The sequence below is a fragment of the Bufo bufo genome, chromosome 2 (genome assembly GCF_905171765.1).
Source record: "Bufo bufo chromosome 2, aBufBuf1.1, whole genome shotgun sequence".
Taxonomy (NCBI): Eukaryota; Metazoa; Chordata; class Amphibia; order Anura; family Bufonidae; genus Bufo; species Bufo bufo.
In genome coordinates, this window is record NC_053390.1 from 475,309,122 (window position 1) to 475,326,764 (window position 17,643).

At 45.6% G+C, this 17,643-nt stretch overlaps 1 protein-coding gene across 1 annotated transcript in view; it reads left to right on the forward strand.

Annotated features, from left to right (window-relative positions):
• Window positions 1-16,445, forward strand: part of UBXN6 (UBX domain protein 6) — a 278,997-nt gene extending 262,552 nt beyond the window's left edge. Inside the window, exon 11 of the mRNA XM_040417750.1 lies at window positions 16,007-16,445. Within this exon, the coding sequence (XP_040273684.1) occupies window positions 16,007-16,135 (129 nt within the window). The 3' untranslated portion in view covers window positions 16,136-16,445. The remainder of the gene's footprint in view (window positions 1-16,006) is intronic.
• The last annotated feature ends 1,198 nt before the right edge of the window (window positions 16,446-17,643 follow it).

Below are 17,643 nucleotides of genomic sequence, written 5' to 3' on the forward strand. Positions count from 1 at the left end.
TTTGGGGCCCCTAAAATGCCAGGGCAGTATAAATACCCCACATGTGACCCCATTTTGGAAAGAAGACAGCCCAAGGTATTCAATGAGGGGCATGGCGAGTTCATAGAATTTATTTTTTTTTGGCACAAGTTAGCGGAAATTGATTTTTATTTATTTTTTCTTACAAAGTCTTCCTTTCCGCTAACTTGGGACAAAAATTTCAATCTTTCATGGACTCAATATGCCCTTCAGTGAATACCTTGGGGTCTTCTTTCCAAAATGGGGTCATTTGTGGGGTGTTTGTACTGCCCTGGCATTTGAGGGTTTTTTACTTTTTTAACTGAAAGTTAACTTTTTTGCTTACTGGTGTCTTTTTTTTGTTTTTTGTTTCTTACCTTTTATAGGACAAACCTCTCCTTCCCCATGGGACAATGTGCAAAGGGCAAATCGCCCAAAGATGTGGCGTAGTACATTATGCACTTTATCCCAGGTGAAAGGAGAGGTTTGCAGCAGCTGTGAGAGAGAGGGCCCTAATAGCCCTGTGTGCCTGTCCTGTGAGATGCAATCCCTATGCTAAGTGTACCTGTGTGTGGTACTTCCGGAAACACTCTCCAAAGCATAGGGCAGGGTGGTCAGGGCAGTCTGGACAGAAATAGCGGGTGTCACGCCTTATTCCACTCCTGCTACAGACACGACATCTTTTTCGGGGTGACGGTTGGGTTGAGGTACCGGCAACGACACTGGGGAAATGTCGCTCGTGTAGACGGCTAACTACACTGGTGGATGGGGCCACGGAACCTCTCTGGATACAGGAGGTTCTCGATGATCTCTTCCTGAAATTTGAGGAAGGATCGTGTTCTCCCAGCCTTACTGTAGAGAACAAAACTATTATATGCAGCCAATTGAATCAAATATACAGACACCTTCTTATACCAGCGTCTGGTGCGTCGGGAAACTAAATACGGAGACAACATCTGGTCATTGAAGTCCACCCCTCCCATGAGCAAATTATAGTCGTGGACACAGAGGGGCTTTTCAATGACACAGGTTGCTCGCTCAATTTGTATTGTCGTGTCTGCGTGAATGGAGGAGAGCATGTAAACGTCACGCTTGTCTCTCCATTTCACCGCGAGCAGTTCTTCGTTACACAAGGCAGCCCTCTCCCCCCTTGCAAGACGGGTGGTAACGAGCCGTTGGGGGAAGCCCACACGACTAGTTCGCGCGGTGCCACAGCAGCCAATCTGTTCTAGGAACAAATGCCTGAAGAGGGGCACACTTGTGTAGAAATTGTCCACATAAAGATGGTACCCCTTGCCAAATAAGGGTGACACCAAGTCCCAGACTGTCTTCCCACTGCTCCCCAGGTAGTCAGGGCAACCGACCGGCTCCAGGGTCTGATCTTTTCCCTCATAGATCCGAAATTTGTGGTATAGCCTGTGGCCCTTTCACAGAGCTTATATAATTTGACCCCATACCGGGCGTGCTTGCTTGGGATGTATTGTTTGAAGCCAAGGCGCCCGGTAAAATGTATTAGGGACTCGTCTACGCAGATGTTTTGCCCTGGGGTATACAAATCTGCAAATTTCTGGTTGAAGTGGTCTATGAGGGGCCGAATTTTGTGGAGCCGGTCAAAAGCTGGGTGGCCTCTGGGACGGGAGGTGGTGTTGTCGCTAAAGTGCAGGAAACGCAGGATGGCCTCAAATCGTGCCCTGGACATAGCAGCAGAGAACATGGGCATGTGATGAATCGGGTTTGTGGACCAATATGACCGCAATTCATGCTTTTTGGTTAGACCCATGTTGAGGAGAAGGCCCAGAAATTTTTTTATTTCGGAAACTTGGACTGGTTTCCACCGGAAAGGCTGGGCATAAAAGCTTCCCGGGTTGGCGGATATAAATTGAGTGGCATACCGATTTGTTTCTACCACGACTAAGTCCAAGAGCTCCGCAGTCAAGAACAGCTCAAAAAATCCCAGGGCCGAACCGATCTGAGCTGTCTCAACCCGAACTCCAGACTGGGCGGTGAAAGGGGGAACTAATGGTGCGGCTGAAGTTGGTGACTGCCAATCAGGATTTGCCAGCACCTCAGGGACTCTAGGGGGTCTACGGGCCTGTCTGTGCGGTGGCTGCGACGGGGTAACTACTGCACGTGCCACCGTACCAGCTTCAACTGCCCTTCTGGTGCTCGCCACTTCACCATGTTGTACGGCAGTGCTGGTACTAGGTCCAGGGAGGGATGCGCTGCTGGTGTATGCCTCACCACGTGATCCGACAGCGCCAGCCCCACTCTGCTGCTCTTGAAGCGGATCCTGCGCAACCTGTGGTCTAGCGACACGGGGCCGGGTACGCCTTGTGCCATCAGGGACCTCAACCTCCTCGTCCGAACTTTGGGTCAGACTGCCACTGCTTTCTACAGGTTCATATTCTGACCCGCTAGATTCGTCAGATGAGGGTTCCCATTCCTCATCCGACTGGGTCAGAATCCTGTAGGCCTCTTCAGAAGAATACCCCCTGTTTGACATTTGGACTACTAAATTTAGGGGTATTCCCTGAGACTACCTAAGAAAAAAAGCAAGCCTGTCTTACAAATGGGAGGCTAGCGAAGTACCGGAGGCCGCTGCGATTGATAAAAAATATCAAAACTGATTTTTTTATCGCCGCAGCGCTTGGAAAGTGATTGTGCAGTGATCAAAAAATATATATTTTTTGTCACTGCGGAGGGGGCGGGTGTGGGTGAACGCACGTGTGGGCGACTGATCAGGCCTGATCGGGCAAACACTGCGTTTTGGGTGGAGGGCGAGCTAAGGTGACACTAATACAATTATAGATCTGACTGTGATCAGTTTTGATCACTTACAGATACTATAAAAGTACAAATGCTGATTAGCGATACGCTAATCAGCGAATCAGTGACTGCGGTGCGGTGGGCTGGGCGCTAACTGACGCTAAACTACCTAACCAAGGGGCCTAAACTATCCTAAAACCTATCAGTCAATACCAGTGGAAAAAAAAAGTGACAGTTTACACTGATCACTTTTTTCCTTTCACTAGGTGATTGACAGGGGCGATCAACGGGTGATCAAGGGGTTAATTGGGGTGATGGGGGGTGATCTGGGGCTAAGTGTAGTGTTTGGTGGCTACTCACTGTGATGTCTGCTCCTCTGCTGGAACCAACCGACAAAAAGGACCAGCAGAGGAGCAGACAAGCCATTTAACACATCATATTTACAAATATAATGTGTTATCTGGCTTGTGATTTGATTTTTTGAAAATCGCCAGCCTGCCAGCCACGATCATTGGCTGGCAGGCTGGTGACGAAATACTTCTTTAACTTTTGCCGGCCCGCGATGCGCATGCGCGGGCCGGCTTTGAGCGAAATCTCGCGTCTCGCGAGATGACGCATATATGCGTGACTGTGCCCAGGGCTGCCGCCTCCGGAACGCGATCATAACATAAAATAGGTAAAAAAACTAAAAATAAATCTTGATCTAGGAGGACGAGGTCCATATGGAGTAGGAGGTTGAGGAGGCAGTGGATGTGGCGGTGTAGGTGGAAGCGGCGGTGGAGGAGGAGGTAGCCTACACTGCTTTTTGGTTTTAAATTTTATTTTTAAAATTAGGTTACACCCCAAAACATTGGGAAATATAACCTGTGATAACCCCCTACAGTCATGCTAAACACACGTTCAGACAATACACTGGCTGCAGGGCAGGCCAGCACCTCCAAAGTGTAAAGGGCAAACTCAGGCCATGTGCCCAATTTGGAGACCCAGAAGTTGAAGGGGGCAGACCCGTCATTCAGTTCGTGTAGGCGTGTGCACACATACTGCTCCACCATGTTGGTGAAATGCTGCCTCCTGCTAAGACGTTCCATATCATCTGGTGGTGCTGGTTGTTGGGGCGTGCTGACAAAGCTTTTCCAGATTTCGGTCATGCTAACCCTGCCTTCTGAGGTGCTGGCGATGCCCCAGCTGCGTTGGCGACCTCTTCCTCGTCCTCTGCCTTCGCCTTGTGCTTCCACTGTGCCCCCGCTGTCAGGTGGCAATGCCACCAGCAGCACGTCTACCAGCATGCGCTTGTACTCGCGCATCTTACAATCACGCTCCAGTGACAGAATTAAGGACGGTACGTTGTCCTTGTAACGGGGATCCAGCAGCGTGGCCACCCAGTAATCAGCACAAGTTAGAATGTGGTCAACTCGGCAGTCGTTGCCGAGACACTGCAGCATGTAATCGCTCATGTGTGCCAGGCTGCCCAGAGGCAACGAAAAGCTGTCCTCTGTGGGAGGTGTATCGTCTGTGTCCTCTGTATCCCCCCATCCACGCACCAGTGATGGCTATGAGCTGGTCTGGGTGCCACCCTGCTGTGAACATGGTTCCTCCTCCTCCATCTCCTCATCCTCCACCTCCTCATCCTCCAGAACTTTGCCCTGGCTGGACAATTGTGTACCTTGGGTTTGTGGTTGCAGGAACCCACCCTCGGAGCCACTTGGGAATGACTGGCCAGAAACCCTACGAAATGATCCCTCTTCCTCCTCCTGTGCCACATCCTCTTCCATCATCACCAGGAGAGTTTTTTCAAGGAGGCATAGTAACGCTGAGAACGGCGTTATCGGCACTGGCCATGTTGGTGGATTACTCGAAACAGCGCAACAAAGAACACAGGTCTCGCATGGAGGCCCAGTCATTGGTGGTGAAGTGGTGCTGTTCCGCCGAGCGACTCACCGGTGCGTGCTGCAGCTGAAACTCCACTATCGCCTGCTGCTGCTCGCACAGTCTGGCCAGCATGTGCAAGGTGGAATTCCACCTTGTGGGCACGTCGCATATGAGGCGGTGAGCGGGAAGGCTGAAGTTACGCTGCAGCGCTGACAGGCGAGCAGCAGCAGGGTGAGGATGCCGAAAGCGCGCACAGACAGCCCGCACTTTATGCAGCAGCTCTGACATATCGGGGTAAGTTTTAAGGAATCTCTGCACCACCAAATTAAACACATGCGCCAGGCAAGGGATGTGCGTCAAACCGGCTAGTCCCAGAGCTGCTACGAGATTTCGCCCATTTTCGCACACCACTAGGCCGGGCTTGAGGCTGTCTGGCACAAATCACTCATCGGTTCAAGGCCCGTACACAGCTCCTGCGCGGTGTGGGGTTTGTCCCCCAAACAGATAAGTTTTAAAACTGCCTGCTGTCTTTTTCCCCTGGCTGTGCTCAAGTTGGTGGTGAAGGTGTTATTGTGACCGGATGAGGAGCTGGTAAAGGATGAGGAAGCAGAGTAAGAGGAGGAAGCAACAGGAGGCAAACTGAAGCGCCCTGCAATCCTCGGTGGTGGAAGGACATGCGCCAAACTGCTATCCGCCTCAGGCCCAGCCGCCACTGCATTTACACAGTGTGCTGTTATGGAGATATAACGGCCCTGACCGTGCTTACTGGTCCACGTATCCGTAGTCAGGTGCACCTTGCCACAGATGGCGTTGCGCAGTGCACACCTGATTTTGTCCCCTACTTGGTTGTGCAGAGAAGGGATGGCTCGCCTTGAAAAGTATTGGCGTCTGGGTACGACGTACTGTGGGACAGCCACCGCCATAAGGCCTTTAAAACTATCCGTCTCCACCAGACGGAATGACAGCATTTCAAAGGCCAGTAATTTAGAAATGCTGGCATTCAGGGCTAGGGATCACGGGTGGGTAGGGGGGATACTTCCTCTTCCTTTCCAGCAATTGGCAGATGGAGAGCTAAACGCTTCCGTGGGACATTATAGAGATGCTTGGTGACCCAGGTGTTGGTGTTGCTGGCAGATCCTCTGTTTGCGGGGTGGCAGGTGGCACTGTCACTCCAGAGGTGGATGAAGAGGCCGAGACTGCAGCAGAAGAGGAAGCAGGAGGAGCCAGAGACCTTTCTTGTTTTTTGAGGTGTATACTCCACTGCAGCTCGTGCTTTGCACTTAAATGCCTGGTCATGCAGGTTGTGCTCAGGTTGAGAACATTTATGCCTCACTTCAGGCTCTGATTGCACAGCGTGCAAACCACTCCTGTCTTGTCGTCAGCACATTGTCTGAAGAACTGCCACGCCAGGGAACTCCTTGGAGCTGGCTTTGGTGTGCTCGGTCCCTTGCTGCGGTGGTTAGTAGCAGGCGTACTGTCTAGAGGACGACCGCTCTGCTTTTGCACCCTGCTCCCTCTTCTGATATGCTGGTGGCTCTGTGCAACCACCGCCTCTTCCGAACTACATAGGTCACTCGCATGACCTTGATTCCATGTGGGGTCGAGGACCTCATCGTCCTCCACATCATCTTCCACCCAGTCTTCACCCCTGCCTTCCTTGTAGGTCTGCACACTTTCGAAAGCCTCGGCAGTTGGCACCTGTGTTTCGTCATCATCTGAGACGTGCTGCGATGGTCCTCCCATGTACTCATCTTGAAAGATAAGTGGGCATCGGTGCACTCAATCTCTTCCACTTCTGGGGCAGAGCTAGGTGGATGGCTCTGGGAAACCCTGCTAACAGAGTCATCAAAAAGCAGAAGAGACTGCTGCATGACTTGGGGCTCAGACTGCTTGGCTGATTTGCAAGGGGGTGAGGTGAAAGACTGATGGACATCGGCTGCAGGTGCCAACTGTGGTCTTTCAGCAGGAGACTGGGTGGGAGACAATGTGAAGGAACTGGATCCACTGTCAGCAACCCAATCTACTATCGCCTGTATTTGTTCAGGCCTCACCATTGGTAGAGCAGCATTAGGCCCGACCAAATACTGCTGCAGGTTTTGTCGCCTACTCGCACCTGAGGAAGGGGTTTCCCTTGTGCGTGTACCTGGCACAGATCGACCACGTCCTCTCCCTGCAACAGGAACTCCACCAGCAGCACCACGACCTGGGCCACGTCCCTTATTTGACGCTTTCCTCATATTTTTCTAATTTAGGATCTTGCCCTAAATGGGTGTTTAATTAATAGTAGAATAGAACGACAGTATGTAAAGGGTGTATCTCACACGGCCTGAACCAGACTAGGCCTCAATTAAAGATTATTTTTTGCCCAAAATGGCTGTATTTCAAATGGCTGAATCAAACCCCTGTATGTAGAGGGTGTATCTCACATGGCCTGAACCAGTGTAGGCCTGAATTCAATATTGGTGCACCAAATGGCTGTATTTCAAATGCCTGAATCAAACCCCTGTATGTAGAGGGGGTATCTCACAGGGCCTGAACCAGTGTAGGCCTGAATTCAATATTGGTGCACCAAATGGCTGTATTTCAAATGCCTGATTCAAACCCCTGTATGTAGAGGGGGTATCTAACACGGTCTGAACCAGTGTAGGCCTGAAGTAAATATTTATTTGCCCAAAATGGCTGTATTTCAAATGGCTGTATTTCAAATCCCTGAATCAAACCCCTGTATGTAACATAGTAACATAGTACATAAGGCCGAAAAAAGACATTTGTCCATCCAGTTCAGCCTGTTATCCTGCAAGTTGATCCAGAGGAAGGCAAAAAAAAAAAACTGTGAGGTAGAAGCCAATTTTCCCCACTTTAGGGGAATAAAAAATTCCTTCCCGACTCCAATCAGGCAATCAGAATAACTCCCTGGATCAACGACCCCTCTCTAGTAGCTATAGCCTGTAATATTATTACGCTCCAGAAATACATCCAGGCCCCTCTTGAATTCCTTTATTGTACTCACCATCACCACCTCCTCAGGCAGAGAGTTCCATAGTCTCACTGCTCTTACCATAAAGAATCCTTTTCTATGTTTGTGTACAAACCTTCTTTCCTCCAGACGCCAAGGATGTCCCCTCGTCACAGTCCTGGGGACTGTGACTGTAGAGGGGACATGTAGAGGGGGTATCTCACACGGTCTGAACCAGTGTAGGCCTGAAGTAAATATTTATTTGCCCAAAATGGCTGCATTTCAAATCCCTGAATCAAACCCCTGTATGTAGAGGGTGTATCTCGCACGGCCTGAACCAGTGTAGGCCTGAATTCAATATTGGTGCACCAAATGGCGGTATTTAAAATCTCTGAATGTAACCCAAATGTATTAAGGGTGTATCTCACAATGACATCTGCATCAAAGGCTGCCAACTAAATTTTTTGTGCCCAAACGAGTGTTTGTTTAACAACTGAATCTGACAGCAGTATATAAACCTGTAATTTCACACGTGCTGTTGCTGCAAGGCCTGAAAATAGTGTTTTTGGTCAAAAAGCGTGTTTTGAAAACCCCAGAAAATGATGGGTGTATTTCTAGCTTAAATTGCACACTGACTAATCCAGATGTTGTAGATTGCCAAAAAAGTGTTTTTTTGGTAACAGAATATGAAAGCTGTATATATTAAACTTGAATTTAACACTTGCAGATCTGGAAAATACAGTTTTTTGAAGAAAAAAAAAGTGTGTTTTTCAAAGCCCAGAAAATGATGCGTGTATTTCTAGCTTAAATTGCACACTGACTAATCCAGATGTTGTAGTTTGCCAAAGAAATGGTGATTTGCAATGTCCCAAAAGCTCAGATGCAGTGCTGGTGCACTGAGCTTGCATAAAATGGCCGCCGCCACTCACCTAACTAACAGAATTATAAAAGTTTTTGTTTTTTTTGGTCAATGGCCTTAGGGCAGGGTAAAACGATTGTGCCCTGCACCCACACAACTATTTCTCTGTAGATCGCTGAGTTAGATTCTCTCCTATTCTCTCCCTGAAATCCCAAGTCCAGCAGCATCCTCTCCCTACACTTGTAACAGCAGAGTGATGTGCAGCGCTACGTGACTCAAGCTTATATAAAGCCTGGGTCACATGCTGCTCTGGCCAATCACAGCCATGCCATTAGTAGGCATGGCTGTGATGGCTTCTAAGGTCAGACAGTTAACCGCTTGTTGATTGGCTGCTCTGCAGCCTTTCAAAAAGCGCCCAGAAAGCTCCGAACACCGAACCCGAACTTTTACGGAAATGTTCGGGTCTGCGGTCCAAAAATCCTAAAGTTCGGTACGAACCCTAGTAGGGTCTATTGGTATTCAGATTTTTGGGGTTTGGGTCTTTTGTTTAACAGTTTAACGTTTTTTCTTGATACTTGATACCGGAGTATAAAAATTAGTGATTTTTAGTGATCGAGAGGTGGACGGAGTGCTGAGATGAGATGGTTCTAATGGCTTGATAAGGGGACTGAGGGATAGGATACTGGTGAGAATCCTTCTTGATGGTGAGGTGGGATTGGGAGTCCGCACTGTATGGGAGACTGTCTAAAAAAGAGTCCTCTCAAATTAGGTGGAAGGGCCAAAAAGTGGTCTGAATCGATAGACGATGAATAAGTAGAGATATTAGGACCATCTACGTCTAGTATGATATTGGAATCAGCTTTATTGAGAGGTGGAGCTTGATGTACAGTACAGACCAAAAGTTTGGACACACCTTCTCATTCAAAGAGTTTTCTTTATTTTCATGACTATGAAGGCATCAAAACTATGAATTAACACTTGTGGAATTATATACATAACAAACAAGTGTGAAACAACTAAAAATATGTCATATTCTAGGTTCTTCAAAGTAGCCACCTTTTGCTTTGATTACTGCTTTGCACACTCTTGGCATTCTCTTGATGAGCTTCAAGAGGTAGTCCCCTGAAATGGTCTTCCAACAGTCTTGAAGGAGTTCCCAGAGATGCTTAGCACTTGTTGGCCCTTTTGCCTTCACTCTGCGGTCCAGCTCACCCCGAACCATCTCGATTGGGTTCAGGTCCAGTGACTGTGGAGGCCAGGTCATCTGGCGCAGCACCCCATCACTCTCCTTCATGGTCAAATAGCCCTTACTTTCAAAGTTTTCCCAATTTTTCGGCTGACTGACTGACCTTCATTTCTTAAAGTAATGATGGCCACTCGTTTTTCTTTACTTAGCTCCTTTTTTCTTGCCATAATACAAATTCTAACAGTCTATTTAGTAGGACTATTAGCTGTGTATCCACCTGACTTCTCCTCAACGCAACTGATGGTCCCAACCCCATTTATAAGGCAAGAAATCCCACTTATTAAACCTGACAGGGCACACCTGTGAAGTGAAAACCATTTCAGGGGACTACCTCTTGAAGCTCATCAAGAGAATGCCAAGTGTGTGCAAGGCAGTAATCAAAGCAAAAGGTGGCTACTTTGAAGAACCTAGAATATGACATATTTTCAGTTGTTTCACACTTGTTTGTTATGTATATAATTCCACATGTGTTAATTCATAGTTTTGATGCCTTCAGTGTGAGTCTGCAATTTTCATAGTCATGAAAATAAAGAAAACTCTTTGAATGAGAAGGTGTGTCCAAACTTTTGGTCTGTACTATATATTGACCAGTGATGTTTTATGGAGGTCTTCAGTAGTATGTGTCTCGAACTTTGGTGTTGTATCTATAACTAGGGAGATGGCCATGTTTCTGCTCAGACTGGATTCCTGTTCTCTTAGGATGACTGCGGGGGATGAGGGGGTCTTAGTTATTTCTGTCCTGGGGACGGGGGTTGAAATGGGAACAGAGGTGAGAAGTTTGTCCACAGTCTTAGAGGTGTGGGCATGGGTGGAAGCAGAAGGGGGGAGTACATTCGCAATGTGATTCACTGTGGCAGAAGATATAGTGGGCACAAGTGTACGAGTAGGATGTGTGGAGTGGAAAGCCTTAATATACTATTAGTTTTGTTGATGTATATTGGATGGGAAGAGACAGGGGCTTCATTATTTCTCTCATTATTTGTAGTGTTTTTACGTGTCCTACTATTGTGAAAGGTGAGTCCCCTTTTTGGTATGTTTACAATATCGGCATAAGTGTAAGAGCCAAATTCAGTGGTTATGCGGCTTCTCGCCAGTCTGAGGGAGTTATTAGAGCCAGGACGTGCCTGTTCCCAGGTTCTAATTTTAGTTTATTGCACTTATCCCTCACAATATTATATTCATAAATTCTGAGTTCTCTTCTTCTTCGTAATAGTGGGTGGGGGGAATGGTTAGTGTTAGATTCAGTATATAGTAGTCTTTTGAGTGTGATTACCAGTTCAGAGCATAGTCGTTTACGTATGGTAATCAGTATTTTCATAAGGCTAGAGGAATATTTATCACTAACTTTTACCCATTTTTCAGAGAAGAGGGGGTCATCCGGAAACAAGGGTTTTACGGATGATCTCAACCCTATCTGTATAATACCAAGGGATAAATATATGGAGAGAAAGAAACAGATAAGTAATGAGCGCCACTCCTAGAATTTTAGAAAAAAGTACTATAAGTTTCGGGGTGATAGAGGTAGAGGCTAATGGAGTATGTGAGGAGAATAATAGTCCAAGGTAGACACGTATAGAAGTGATAATATTAAGGTGAAAGGTTCAGATCACTCGATAGAAATATCGATCATACGAACCAGTAATAGGTTATTAAATAATCAATGGATAAAAGGATAACCAAAACCACTATTCATAAAAATCACTATCCCACCACTGTCGGCGTCCTTTTTACTTCCTTCCCTTTGGGATTTTTTGATCCCTAAAGGATTGGATTATCTTCCTTTTTTTCTGTTTTCACTGACTGTGGGGTGGATAGGTATCTTTAAAGAGTTCAGACAGATGCTACTAAGTTAGATTAATGAGTGGAGTAGAGGTGGACTTTTTAAAGGCACAGTAACAGGTTTTTGAGAGCCAGAATTCTTGCTGTTTCTCAGGTGTTTAAATACTTATGTTCTTGTAGTAGACTAGCACCCTTCTGGAAGTCCCTGAATGACCTCTATGACCAGGTCAGCGGTAGTACAACCAGGTGGACCCTGGAGGGAGCGTTGTTTTCTATGTTTCCTGGTTCTATCTCCACGTTCAGGGCCTCCTGAAATTCTTTGTGCAAGCCGCTCGCCTGGTCATACCTAGATATTGGAAATCCACTATTGCCCCTCACTTTAGGGACTGGCTCAACACCTTTGAGAAAATCCATAGAATGGAGGAGCTCTTAGCGGAAGATACAGGCAATACTAACAAATGCAAAAAAATTTGGACACCTTGGATTTTGTTCAAAGGTTGAGCAGGGTTGATGCCAGTTCTTAAGTGGACCATTTTTCTCTACATAATTTTTTAGGATTCCTGGGAGTTTGTGTGAGAGCTCCAGGGAATTCTAACCACGATTGAGCAGGATTGGAGTCAGTATTTATTGGTACCGTCTTTCACTACATTGCTTGTCAGGAATCATCCTTACCCCCCCCCCCCCCCCCCTTCCTCCTTCCGCCTTACGTGTCTACCATCTTGTATTTATGTTTTGTTGTTCCCTGTCGGGGTTTCATTGCACATATATACCTGATGCTGAATCTCTCCGCTTGTCATATAACTCGACAGTGTTCATCATCTCCCAAATATGTAGTCTTTTTGATTGTATGTTTATTTATGTACACAGCCTCGACCTGCAATCGAGGTTTGTTTATGTTGTATCACATCATTTCTCAGATCTTACTAATAAAAGTAATTGAACAACAAATACTTAAGTTCAGCAGTGCAAGACAAATAAATTCTTTAGTGCTTCTGATGATAACAAGAGTTACTGAGAAGTTACCTGTACAGAACAGGAAATCGTGACCTATTATTAGGCTTGTTCCATAGAGAATGAATGGAGCAACAGGTCACATTCTTGTCCTGCTGCTCCATCAGGACAGGAACATATGCATCGGGCATAGATGTGGGACAGCAGTCCCTTAAGGTGAAAGAGTTTTTGTTGTGATGCCAGTTGCATTTCAGCAACGAGGGACAGGGTCCCCCTAAGTAGATGGTGTTAGTGGTAGGTGGTACTCAGTGTAGGAATGCCAGAGTGGTGTAAGGGTAGCCTAGAGTGTCCCTTTGGTGTTGTGGCGGTGCACGTGTCACGGTGCTCCTACCTGGATATCCTGGAACCCCAGGGGTTATCGTCCACAGCAAAATAAAAGGGAGTTGTTGAAGGGTATGATTAAATAAAACGGAGTCCAGACGTGTGTGGTAGTTGTTAACAGCTTTACTTGAATAAACTTTCATCAGGGAACAATCTTCCAACTTGATCTTGGTTACCAGCAGGCTTTGGCATTAATTCTGGCAGGCAAACACATTCGGCTCTGATACATCTGTCACTCTTTAGCTCTGCTGTGCTATCAGGACTAAATAGAAACTTTTCCTTTCTGCTGAGCTTGGCTTGCTGTAGTCTGACTATCTGTATCTTTATCTTTATCCAGGGAACTTTCTTCCTGGCTTGGGAGTCATTCAGCTCTGGCCTCTGGGTCCAGCAGAGCAGAGAGGCTGGCTCACAGACTCTGATGGCTGGATCACAGCTGTCCCCTTGCAGGGGCTCCTCTATTCTCACTTCTGCAGGAATCCAGCAGGGACGAGCGCCTGCTGCCTTCCCCAAGCAAGGGGTAAACTAGACTGGCCTTCACTAACTAAAACTCCTCCCTCTCTAGTGAGGGCTAGAATGGATAGAAGGTTCCACTCTAGGCAAACCAGCTCTGCCAAGCTTGCTGCCACCTAGTCATTAAATCAGAAATACAAATATACATCATGCAGGACCTGGCAATAAATACACATGATGACACAGAATAAACTGTAGGAGATAGTAGAGGGTGCAAAAGGTGGTCATGCCACATCTGGGGTGTTACACATAGGACGCCCCCCCTTCATGGGATAGTGGTGGCCCAATTGGTCAGACCAGCACTGGTAAGTTAGTTATCCCCTATCTTGTGGCCCTGACCTCAGCCTGTTACTGGCTATGAGTTTTTCGTGATGCTTCTGTGCTCCATACCAGTGTCTCTGACCCCCCCTTCCCCTGGGGCCGCTGCCAACCGTATCGGGACATTGTATAAAGGGGCAGAGCACATATATGACCTCTGTCCTAAAATATATGCCAAAAATGAACCTCAGAATGGTGATGATAATACTAAATAAAAATAAAAACAAAGCCTCATACAGGTACATCAAATGGCAATATAAAAAAAAATATGGGTCTGCAACAATAGAAAAATTAGATAATTTTTTCCACAGAATAGGAAATGTGTTGTGAACTGGTTCTGGTTTGTTTTAGTAGTATACAGAAATGTACAAGTTGTTGTGCATGGTGTAATACATGACTCTCCATATTTTCTTAATTAGATTGTGTTTATGACACAGCTCTCTTGGGAATTTTGGTCATGTTTTTTTTCATTGTTTTGTTTTAAAATCTTTAACCTTTAATTTTTTTTTATTGATATGGCTGTATAAAGGCTTATGTTTCACAAGATGAGTTTGTATTTTTGAGTGGCACCATTTTGGGGTACATATAATTTAGATCAGTTTCACACTAGTGCTAGAAATCCAGCAGGCTGTTCTCTGCCAGATCTCATTGCATTGCAGCATTGCTGGAAACATACAAGTCTTCATCCAGCCTCCGAGAATCACCCAGAAGATAACCACTGCCAGAATGCAGAGAGATTCAGCAGGCTGTTCCCTGGAACAGCCAGGCGGTTCTCTAATGCTAGTGTAAAACTAGCCTTATTGATTAATTTTTATAAGAATCAATTTCAGGATTTTTTTGTTTTGTTTGCATTTTAAATGTCACACCATTCACCGTGCAGCGTAAATAATACATTACCTTTTATTCTGCAAGTCAGTATACTTACAACAGTGATAACAAATACCTTTTTAAACATAAAAATCTTCTGGTTTTGTGTCCCCATAAAGGTGTACAAAATATGGCAGACCTGGAGTCCTTATTATGCTCCTGACTGCCATGACAATCCTATCCCTCTGTCAAATCCCTTAGATGTTGTAGTTGTTATTGACCACAGGAGTTAAATACCTAGTATCAGAGTTATCTCTGATCCCTGGTTATTACAGTAGGGTTTCAGGTCTATTTTACAGCTGACAGATGCTGGTGATGACGGGAGCTCAGCCCCTGAACCTGTATAATCATTATTTTGCACTTATATACATTATGCTGTAAGTATATGGCAATTTGTGTTCAGGTTCACCCTCCATTGACATAAATGTATATCATGGAGCAGGAAAGGATTTAATAATAATAATACAATTTATTTATATAGTACCACCATATTCCGCAGCGCTTTACAAATTCATAGGGTTCGTGTACAAAACAAAAGTAACTGGCTAATGTGCAACTGAAACACTAGGAGTCAGGGCCCTGCTCACAAGAGCTTACAATCTATGAGGAATTGGGGGTGACACCTAAGGTAGTTGATTGCGATAAGTAGGATTTGAGTCATTATTGAACTGACTGGAGTGGTGCCGGCCGATCTGCTTCGGGTTTGGGACTACTAGAGGATCGAGTTTAGGCCAGAGGAGTTGGTGAGGGAAAGGTTTAGTCTGGCAAAAGTCATTTTAGGTAGCTTGATAAGCCTGCCTGAAAAGATGTGTTTTTAAGGCACGTTTGAAGGTGGAGAAGTTGTGAATTGACCTAGTATTCCGGGGCAGAGTATTCCAGAGAGTAGGTGCAGCTCGAGAAAAGTCTTGAAGACGGGAGTGAGAGGTACGAATTATGGAGGTTATTAATCTTAGGTCGCTAACAGAACGGAGAGCACGAGTAGGGTGGTAGATGGAGATAATGTTATAACGGAAAGCCATAATGGAATTCCTAACGCTAGTGTGAACCCATCCATATAATGTTATGGCATATCAATAGGAGGTGATCATATTTAGGTAAGTTCCACACCTGCAGTAAACGTATCTGGTAGGCTGCATGCACTGTTTTTTGTCAAACCGAAACCCGGCAGTCATGCTGGAAACCAGCCAAATCAAATTATAGTTAATGGGATCTGTCAATGAATGACAGTATCCGGCTTCTGGATAGGTTTACGGCAAGTGTGGAACTAGCCAAACCTGATCCCACCACTGGGTTCCGGTTCCATCGCTGCTCTGCTGGATCTGCAAGTCCCAGGTCTCCTCACGTCAACCCCTGCTTTCTTTCCTTTTATGATCCACTCCTTAATTTGGCTTCAAAAACTACATTAAAAGATATGCATGCATAGCCATAACTTTTCTGTAGCTAGATAATCAGACTAACGTGTTGATAGTTATATTTTATATATATTTATGAATATTAATATTTTCAGGTTCCATCTGCATTGTTAACGTTCCATTGGGATGAAGCAATCTTGGCTGATATGGAGGCTACTAATGGATATAAAACAGAGAGTGTACTGAAACAAGATTTGCTATCCAGTGCAAAAACTCTTACATAGATATGTGATCGACAACTGTTCTGAAAGCTTAAAATTGGCAAGAAGTTTTTCCATCTATTGTCCTGGCTAGTAAATAGATATGTATTTGTATGCTAAAGTTAATAAACTATTTCTTAGCTACTGGTGTACAAAACACTAAATATGTATATAAAGTGTATTGTTCTGCAAAACTTTAACGACTTTTATAGACCTCTCTAGACAATTTTGTGTCTTTCAAAAGTATAAAAATAGCTGGGGATGAACAAATCGACTTCGAATTAAACATTCGAATTAAACAGTCGATTCACATAAAACTTTGTTCTAATACTGTACGGAGCAGGATCTCCGTACAGTATTAGAATGTATTGGATCAGATGAGCCGAAGTTATTGCTTTGCGAAGTCTCACAAGACTTCGCACAATAACTTCATAAATTAATTTGTACTGTAAAAAAAACATTTCCCGAACTCGGGTTCAGTTCCAAGGTACCATTTGGAACTGAACCAGAGTTCGGGAAATGGTTTCTTACAGTACAAATTAATTGATGAAGTTATTGCGCGAAGTCTCGTGAGACTTCATGAAGCAATAACTTCGGCTCATCGGAGCTAATAAATTCTAATACTGTACGGAGATCCTGCTCCTTACAGTGTTAGAACTAAGTTTTATGCGAATCGACTTTGGATGTTTTATCCGAAGTTGATTCACTCATCCCTTAAAATAGCCACTACACTTAATTATCTTAATTACCTTGGTTGCCATTCTCTGCATCTGCTTTAGTTCAGCTATATACACAGTTGCCACAGAAACAAAATTTACAGTTATGTATTAAATAGTTAAACACTATGACAAGCTGCTGCTAGTGATCAATAATTGTCAGTCCTCACTTACTGGGAAACTATAGCTACTTTCACACTTGCGTTCAGAGCGGGTCCGTCTGATGTCTGCACAGACGGATCCGCTCCTATAATGCAGACGTTGGGATCCGTTCAGAACGGATCCGTCTGCATTATAGTTTAAAAAAAATTCTAAGTGTGAAAGTAGTTCAGACGGATCCGTCCAGACTTTACATTGAAAGTCAATGGGGGACGGATCCGTTTGAAAATTGAGCCATACTGTGTCAACTTCAAACGGATCCGTCCCCATTGACTTACATTGTAAGTCTGGACGGATCCGTTTGCCTCCGCACGGCCAGGCGGACACCCGAACGCTGCAAGCAGCGTTCAGGTGTCCGCTTGCTGAGCGAAGCGGAGGCTGAACGCTGCCAGACTGATGCATTCTGAGCGGATCCGCATCCACTCAGAATGCATTAGGGCAGTACGTATGCGTTCGGGGCCGCTTGTGAGACCCTTCAAACGGAGCTCACAAGCGGAGCCCTGAACGCTAGTGTGAAAGTAGCCTTAAAGAGGTACTAATGGATCTGGGCCTGCTCTGCCACGATGTCAAGTAGTTACGAGACAAGGTGTGGCAAACCAAGACTCGCATCTCAGACCTGGAGGATTTGTCATCCCCTCACTTTGGTGGAGAATGCAG